Below are 9487 nucleotides of genomic sequence, written 5' to 3'. Positions count from 1 at the left end.
TTTCTCTTTTTACCCCAGTGCCAAGGTTTTCCCCAGGCTCCTTTCCAATGGTACAATTTTCCCTGGATTTCTCTGTAGGTTTGTTGGACCGTGAAGTCGGCAGGAAGGAAAAAGGGAGTTACCGTGAGAGAGCCTTCCAGTGTTGTTTACACGGAGTGAGCTAGTTTAGGAATTGGTCCGCGAGGGCGGAGCCGAGGAAGCCGGCACTTCTTTCCATCCCCTCCCTCCCTTGCCTTCCCCGCGAGCGGACGCGCCAGCGCCTCTGTCTCGCTTTTTCTTATTTTCCCCCCTTCCCCTTCCTTTTTTTCTTTTTCTTTTTCCCCCTTCCTCCCTTTCACCATTTCCCCTTGGAGGCGCTTCCCCCGGGCAGGGGCAGAGCCGGTCTCACCCCCCGCCTCTCCCCGGCCCCCGCCGCCCTATGGAGAGAGGGAGCCCCCTCCCCACCCAGGCACAAGCGGCGGCGGTTGGAGGAGCGAGACCGGTGGCGGCCTCAGGTCCAGGATCGTCATGGAACTAATTCGCTGACCGACTCACGGCCGGAGCCGTGTGTCCTGCTCGAGTGCAAGTGCCCGCGCCCCCCAGCACCGTTCCCCCTCTTCACCCTCCTCAGTCGGCCTGGTCCTCGTCCCGCGCGCCTCGTCGCTGCGCGCTGTTGAAAATGAGGTGGTAGCGGGCCCCTGGATGACCCCGCGTCACCACTGTGAGGCCTACAGCTCTGCCAGGGAGGAGGAAGAGGAGGAGAAGGTGAGCGGGCGGGGGTGGGGGGCTCAGCCCCGCAACCCGAGCTCGCGCGCATCCCGCAGGGAAGCACTCGGAGCGCGTGGCTCCGAGGGGCCTTTCCCCTCCCCCCAGGCTACCTCCCCTTGTCCCCCCCTCTGCCTTCGCCAGTCCTCCTCCAGCCACATCTCCCCACCCCTACTACATACCCCCACCACATTTCCCCCAAAACTTCCCCTCCCCTTTCGCCTCCGCCTCCACGGGGGCTTTCCGGATGTTACTTCGCCCTCTCCACGCAAGAACAACTCGACACCTGCCCTTTTTGCCAACAGCTCTGCTCTGTTCCCTTTTGGGCCATTTTTGTCACCGAGTAACTTTTTTGTAGGAACTGCAAATTGTCTACTCCGTAGTGCATTTTCTAGGCTCCGCACGAGCCTATGTAATACACAAAGACGGGGACACACTCCCACCGTTATACTTCGACACTGCTGCGGGAGCCAAAGGAAGATGATTTACATGGCCCAGCGAGCGGTGTGCATGCCAAATGAACGGGGTGAACCACCGGTGCTGCCTGCGAGAAACTCGGGGGAGGGGAACGTCGCCCATGGTGTGGGTGGGGGAAATTGAAGAGGTGGTAACATTTGAGTTGCACCCTAAAGGGCAGGTAACAGGAGCCAAGTTTTGAAAAAAGGAAAGAAGGGCTACTGCTGAGCTCTAGGTTCCATTGCAGATCTTACTGGCAGGAGTTGAGAATTGGGTAGCGAAATAGTGGAAAGTATCTCTCCGGGGGCAGGATGGAATCCGACAGAAAATCTCTGAATGACAAGCTCAAGTATATATTTAGCCTTTGTTCTGTTATTGGGGGGGGGGGTCACTCATCATTTGAGCAGCAGTGTGACTTTAGGCTGTTAGTGACATTAACACTTGTGGAGACATCAGTTACTCGAAGAGGTTTATTACTCATTGAATCTTCAAGTACTCATTGAGGCAGGTTTCATTGAGGAGTCTTATTTCACAGATGAGGAAAACTGAGGCTTCACAAAATGAAGTAATTTTGTGCTTAGATGACACAGCTGGACCCGGTGGCCAGAGTTCAAACCCAGACACTCTGAATATGCTACATAGTTCCTGCTTCTGTTGAAAAGGTTAACAGTAATGTTATCTGCTTCTGGCTTTTCAGGTTATTTGTGGCAGACAAAGGGAATGGATAAATATCAAGAAATTAAGAGAGAGTGGACAGGATTTTGATTAACTAATCTCGGACCAGCAAAGACCAGAGAGAATGAGTTTCTGCACCATAAAAATCTTAATACTAATGAAGAGCAGACCAGTAGAATTAATGTGTTTTGGGAGTTATAGTTGAGATGATATACAGCTGCAGATAATTGAGTTTATGTGGCAGTGTGGCATCTGAGTAGGTTAGAATGGAACTCTAAAACATTTAATGGTCAAGATTGGAAGCTGAGAGTTGTGTATACATGTTTTAATCTTATTGTGTAATACTTTAAAAATGAAAAGCATTCATTCTTTGCATATTTATCTGTAAAGTGGGCTTAATAATACATGCTTCATGAGATTGTGTGAGTATTAAATCAGTTAATATGACATAATACTTTGAAGAATATCTGGCCAAGTAGCATTCACTGCTTTTACGTGTTAATCACTTAGCAAGGTAAGCTCTTATTGTTTATTGTATAGTGCTCAACTCTGGAGAGTGCCATCGAGGAACTCACAAGTTAATAGGAGAGACAAGTCTGCAAATAATTATCACAGAGCAATTAAATGCAAAACTAGAGTTATGTCCAAGTAGAGATGTAGGAAGGCAGTGTTCCAGTGACGGACTGATGCAAATGTAAACTCTGTGGGAAGGGGAGTGTGAGCTACAGAAGGATATTTCAAGAAAAGAACAGTATGGAGAGACATGGCGATTGGAAAAGAGCATCCTGTTTTGGAGTTACAGGGACTGCCTGTAGTTCATTAAGTGAGAGGCATAAAGTCAAGGAAGTAATATTAGAACATGAGGTTCTTGTATGGTCACATTAATAAATTCATTGTATTTAGAAGAGGAACTTTAGATCCAGAAGTCAGCACCAGTACAGAATTATTAATAGGGTTGGTGTTACAATGATAATAAATAGAATAATTCCATATCGATGAACTTATTTCTGTTTAGCCATCACTGCAGTAGTTCCCTCAGATAAGCAGGAGGCCCTTTATATAGATTTGTGATACAGTTTATGGTGTGCAATAAGGGTTTTATAAACCACGCAGACATTAAGCTATTTGATAAACGAGGAGAAAGGCGTAGAAGTAGCAATTTAAAGAATGGGAGGAGGAATGCAAAAGAAACTTCACAGTTAGAAGTATGTGGAGTATGCCAACCAAAATACTGTCTTTTTGTTTTACAGTTCCTAGAAACTTCTGAGCATTCAAAATTCTGGCTGTATCCAAAAGTGGACATAAAATAAGATACAACTATAATACTATATTATTTAAAATAGTAAAATTATATTTTAAGTGTATTTTATTTCTTAGTAGGACTTACTAATCTGACTCAAATAACCTGTTTTACATATTAGAAAATAGGCCCTGATTGGCTCAGTTGATTGAGCATTGTCCAGCAAAGTGAAGGGTCACCAGTGCCAGTTTGATCCCTGACATTCCTGATCAGGGCACACGCCGGGGTTGGCGGCCTGGGCCCATGTGGGAGGCAAACAGTGGATGTTTCTCTCTCATACTGATGTTTCTCTCCCTCACTTCACCTCTCTTCAAAAATGAATAAAATTTAGAAAAGAAGATAGGTTGTGTTCTACCAGTAAAAAGTAAAACTCAAGCCAATATTTTCTCCAGTGTATCGTATTATGTCTTACTAGAGACTTAAAAGTGGAATATAAATAATAGCCTGATAATATAAGCCCTCTATAAATTGTCTTTTTTAAATTTCTTTTTTTGCTCTGTACATGTTTTTTTAAGATTTTAATATTTTTATAGAGAGGGGAAGGGAGAGAAACATCAGTCTATGGTTACTTCTCATACTCCCTCTATCGGGGACCTGGCCTGCAACGCAGGCATGTGCCCTGTCTAGGAATTGAACTGGCAACCCTTTTGTTCTCAGGCCAGCGAGCAGTCCACTCAGACTCGCCAGCCAGGGCTGCTTTTTACATTCTTGTAATTTCAGAAAGAAACCCTTTACCAGGATTCACCTATTAACATTTTACCTTGTTTTTATTATTTATCATCCCCTCCCTCACCCCCTGCCGTATATATAAATTGCATGATGGCCCCTTACTCCTAAATTTTTTAGTGTGTATTTCCTAAGTCTAGGGATATTCTCTTAGGGAATCACCATAAAGCTATCAACTTTAACAAATTTAATATTGTAACATTTAACCTACTGTCCATGTTCCCATTACATCAGTTGACCCAATAATAACATTTTTAGCATTTATTTCTCTTTCAGCACAAGATCCAGTCTAAGATCAGATACTGCAATCTGATTTTTCTCTACCCTCATTTAATCTGGAAAATCCCCACAGGTTTCCTCCATCCTTTTTCACTTGTATTATTTATATCCCATTTTCTTTGAAGTTTGAGAGAATTTGAACTTTTTCCTTTGTTGACATTTTAGTGTGAGCAAAGAATGATTTCTTTTTCTTCTCTTGATACAGTGTATTACATTAATTGATTTTTAAACATTAAACCAACTTTGCATTCCTGGGCTAAATCACATTTGGTTATGGTATATAATATTCTTTTACGTTGGGAGGTTCAGTTTGCTAGTATTTTGTTGAGTTCTGTATGTATATTTAGAAGAGCTTGATCTGTAGTTTTCTAGTGCTATATATTGTCTTTAGTTTTGGTAGCAAGTTAATAACTGGCCTCATAAAATGAGTTGAGAAGTACTCCTCTTTACTTTTTGGAAGAGTAGGTGAAGAATTTGTATTAATTTTTCTGTCAATGTTGGATAGAATTTACCAGTGAAGCCGTTTTTTGCATAGGCTTTGCTTTGGCAATAATTTATTTGTTTACTCATTTGGTTTCTTGTTATATGGCTCTTCAGCTTTTCTGTTTCTTCTTAAGTCAGTTTTGATAGTTTGTGATTCTAGGTACTTGTTTCATCTAAATTGTTCAAGTTATTTGTATACAGTTTATACAATTCCTTTGTATTTTTAAAAAATTTCCGTAATATAGGTAGTAATGTCCTTGCTTTATTCCTGATTATAGTATTTCATACTTTTTCCCCCCCTTGGTCAGTGTAGCTAAAGGTTTGTTAATTTTGGTGCTCTTCTTAAAGAACTACCTTTTTTTTCATTGATTTTGTTTTATTTTTCTGTTCTCTACTTTATTAATTGCCACACAATTTTTCCTTCTGGCTTTCTTTAGTTACAGTTTACTGTATTTTTTCTAGTGTCTTAAGGTAGAAGGTTATGGTACTGACTTGAGTTTTTTGGTTTTTTTAAAAAATATAGGCATTTACAAGAATTATTTTCTCTCTAAGCACTACTTTCATTGCATCCCATAAGTTTTGTTATGTTAGGCAGTCTCTTTCATTCATCTGAAAGTATTTCCTAACTTTACTTGTGATGTCTTTTTAAAAAGTTGTTAAAAGCATCTAAACATATGAAAGTCTTACTGAGGACCTTAATTGTAGGAGATTGGAGAACAGATACCTTGAACCCGATCTTACTGCTGTGTAAATACAGTGGTATACTATTACATTTATCTTCTTACATAACTTTTTTTTTCCTGAAGTTACTTTCTCAGTTGGTTAACTTTCATCTGTCTTTTCACATTCTCCAGCAATTCTCTCTCTCTTTTTAAAATATTTTATTTATTTTTAGAGAGAGAGGAAGAGAGGGAAACATCAATGTGCAAGAGATAGATCAGTCTGTTGCCTCTTGCATGTTCCCAACTGGGGACTTGGCCCGACAACCTAGGCATATGCCCTGACTGGCAATCCATCCGATAACCTTTTGGTTCACAGGTTGGCATTCAGTCCACTGAGCTGCACCAGCCAAGGCTCCAGCAGTTCTCAATTACATTTTCTACACATAGTCACACCTCACAAATCTATAGTTTCCCTGTCATTAAAACTTTTTTTTAGGCATCTCTCTTAGACTTTGAGTTGCCCTGCACTGATCTAGACTTGTTCGTTTGCAGTGCCGTTTACTTTTGAGTTTTCTAATCAACACTGTCCAGTAGAACTTTAACTGCATTGATACAAATGTCCCCTTTCTGCATTGTCCAGTGCAGTATTTATTAGTCACTTGTAGTTACTGAGCACTTGAAATGGGGTTAGACTGAGGAGTTATATTTAATTTAAACATCCACATGTGAGTCTAGTAGGCACTGTATTTGAAGCTCAATTCAACATGGTTTCATACTGCCTTTTTACACTATATGTACTTTTTGAACCATTAAAAAATCAAATAAAACTAATTGTTTTAAAATGAAAAAAGATGGTTTCATACTTAAGGTGATGGTTTCATACTGATTAAGTGGAAATAGGTGGAATTTAACATAATTGTAACTTTTTTAATGAAAAAGATTAGCAGTTCTTCTCTGATTAGATTTTTAAGATGAATATTTGGGACAACTATTAAGAATTCCTAGTATGAAAAGCCCGTGACTTAAAATATTTTGACATAGTTTGACCCAATAATAATATATTTTGACTAGAGTCCAGTGGTTTTTGTCAGTTACAAGGCCATGTTTTTATTCTCTTTTTAATTGGGTTTCTCATTTAAAGAGAGAATGCTTTTGACAACTGTCATTGTAACATTTTAAAGTTTTTTAAATTCATTTATTTATTTTTAGAGAGGGGGAAGGAAGGAAGAAAGAGGAGGAGAGAAACACTGATGTGTGAGAGAAACATAGACTGGCTGCCTTTCGCATGCCCCCCACTGGGGACCCAGCCGCAAGCCCGGCATGTGCCCTAGGCTGGAAATCGAACGGAGGTCCTTTGGTTCACAGGCTGGTGCCCAGTCCTTTGAGCCACACTAGCCAGGGCAACATTTTAATACAGGATATTTTCAAGAGCTATAAAGCCTTATACTGCCTCATAACATTCTTATTTTGTTACATGAATTGCTTAATCGGAGCCAACATATTTATACATTGCTATACTTCATTCTGTAATTACATAAAGAACATTGTTTTATATTTGATTTTATAGGTAGCTACATCAAGCTGGGAGGCAGGCAGATCCAAAGGATACCATGAAGTTTCCAGGGCCTTTGGAAAACCAGAGATTGTCTTTCCTTTTGGAAAAGGCAATCTCTAGGGAAGCCCAGATGTGGAAAGTGAATGTGCCGAAAATGCCTACAAACCAGGTAATGATTTTCCTTTTCACTCTAGATGAATTTTACTAGAAATAAGTGCACTACTGCCCTATATACTATCTTGGCATGAGTTGGAGAAATATGTACCAGTGAGGGATATGCTCTGTTTTTTGAGAAACATCTCATTTCATTGTGAAACAAAATAAGAATGAACTATTTTTGCTTGCTTGTTTTGTTTTTATCTGAATTACAGCTTTAAGAAGATAGGCATATCTATATTCTTTTCCTCATAGTCAATACTAACAGTAGTAAGCTGCCTTTATTTCTAGATTATAGTTAGGCATGGAAACAGAGCATATATCATTGTCTTTAGGTAACAAAAAATTGCATGATATTTTGTGACAATTTGTAAGGAGTTCAAGTAAACTACTAAGGTAATACAATGTTGGAAGCTTCTAGGGAGATAGCCAGCTGACCTCTCAATTACAGTTGGTTATGTTCCCTTTATTTTTAAAAATTCTGTACTTCTGTCATATAGTTACATTGCTTTTTCTTTTTTTTTTAATGAATAACTGAAGTTTATTCACTCCAAAAGCTTACTGTATAAAATGTCATACACATCTTTTAACCCCTAGTAAGTAGTATTGTGCTTGGGATAAAGAAGTACTGGGGAAAATTACAGATTAGTCAAAGGGACTTTTTTTTTAAGTATAAAGAATAGTAGCTAAGAGTATTTTGATATATGTAGATGAATAAATAGCAAATATCTGATTTCTTCCTGCGATGGTTTAGGTCAGCGATTTTGTTGTGGCGCACCTGTTGAAAATTGCTGGTTTAGGTTAACCTTTTCCTCATAGGCTATTGAAATCTATATGCTTTTAAAATTTCAACCTACTTCTATTATTCTTTTCCACAAACTGAAGAAATATGTTTTGCATTTAGCAAATTGAAAGTAAGGTAATGTGAATCAGCATCTCTTATGCTAGGAGTGTTTACATGTGCAGTTGCATTTAATAGCTCATTTAATCTTTTGAAATAGCAGGAGTCCCCATTTGTTCAAGACTTTTAGCGAATAAGTAATAGAGTTATCCTTTAGACCAGAGGAAGTTTTCTTTCTCACCTTTTTTATTTTCATTTTTTATTTCTGTGTGCTTGGGGTTTAGTTTACCTTGGGGTTCATTTTATCACACATCTGCTACATTCTCAACACCATTCTACGCATTGGGGATACAACAGTGAGATAAATAGAAATTCCTACCCATTCTAGTAAGCCTCAAAGCTTTATTACAGCTGCCTTCAAGAACCATTCCTTTCTTCCTTATGCTATCTCCTTGAGTCAGTGTGTAACCAACAGTGACGTACTTTTATAACATGGTCTTAGAAAGTAATATTCTACAAAGATTGTAGTATACTGTTATATTGTCATTTAATCTGGTCTACTTCTATTGGTAATTTCACTAATATTACTGAAGTGATACCAGAAAACAATAGTGTCAGGACCAAGAGGGATCTACTTAAGGATTTGCCTTTAGTAACGCCAAGTGGCAGTCTTACTTAATTCTTGTAAAATGCAGGTGGGCTTGGTCTGGTGGGGATAGGAGATATAATAGTAACAGGCAGGGGAGTAAAGAGCTAGAGGGGTTTCATTTGCTTGCTAGAGTAACCTCCAAGGTTACTTCTCTGCTCTAGTTCCAATTCCTTTATTTTCTTCTGCCATTCTCAGGGACTGGCTTTTCTACCTCCCTTTACACTATTGCTTCTAAGCATTATTTCCCTTTTTCTTGATTCCTTCCAAGAAAAAATCACAGTCTTGTCTCTAAACCAGCAGTCCCCAAGCTTTCTGACAGCAGGGACTGGTTTCATGGAATTTCGTGGAAGACAGTTTTTCCATGGAGGGGGGCTGGGTTGAGAGGTGGAGGGTGATGGGGAGCAGGGGATGAAACTTCAACAGCTGCTCACTTCCTGCTGTGCTATGGGGTTCCTAAACAGGCCACTGATTGGCATCGGTTAGGAACCCCTGCTCTAAACCATACATGTGCCTTTTTCCAACTCTTCCTCCACCTAAATTCTACTTTGTTTCTCTCCTAATTCTCTTAATTTACATTCCCCTATCCCCAGTTTAGGACAGGGTGGTCATACAAGATTATAGACTCATTTTTTCTCTTCTTCATGTTCCCAAAGCACTGTACTGTCCTTATGAGACAGTATTATAGTCCCTGGTGATTTGACTTAGTTCTCTTGGGGTTGAGCTTTATCATCTTTCTTTATTGGCATATAACAGACTCACAGTACATATTCATTAAATGAACATTGATTATAATTTCTTTATAATTCATCAAGGTTTGAGACATTCTTTTATATATAGCGCTTTCAGGTTATGATAATTTTGTTCCATGAATTTTGGGGGGAAAATTACAGATTGTCAAAAGGACTTTTTTTTTAGCATATTTTATTGATTATGCTATTACAGTAGTCCCATTTATTTTTCT

At 39.5% G+C, this 9487-nt stretch overlaps 1 protein-coding gene across 2 annotated transcripts in view; it reads left to right on the top strand.

The window, feature by feature from the left end:
- Window positions 1-223: 223 nt before the first annotated feature.
- CCNI (cyclin I) overlaps window positions 224-9487 on the top strand; it is a 34197-nt gene continuing 24933 nt past the window's right edge. The window contains exons 1-2 of one of the 2 annotated variants that reach the window (XM_054591861.1): window positions 224-744; window positions 6893-7049. In XM_054591861.1, coding sequence (XP_054447836.1) covers window positions 6936-7049 — 114 coding nt within the window. In that variant the 5' untranslated portion in view covers window positions 224-744; window positions 6893-6935. The remainder of the gene's footprint in view (window positions 745-6892; window positions 7050-9487) is intronic. The other variant, XM_054591870.1, reaches the window with a different exon arrangement.

The sequence above is a fragment of the Pteronotus mesoamericanus genome, unplaced genomic scaffold (assembly GCF_021234165.1).
Source record: "Pteronotus mesoamericanus isolate MK-2021 breed Mesoamerican mustached bat unplaced genomic scaffold, CSHL_Meso_final contig_130, whole genome shotgun sequence".
Classification (NCBI taxonomy): Eukaryota; Metazoa; Chordata; class Mammalia; order Chiroptera; family Mormoopidae; genus Pteronotus; species Pteronotus mesoamericanus.
The sequence above is the reverse complement of the archived record's forward strand: the minus strand, read 5'-3'. Positions and strand labels throughout refer to the sequence as shown.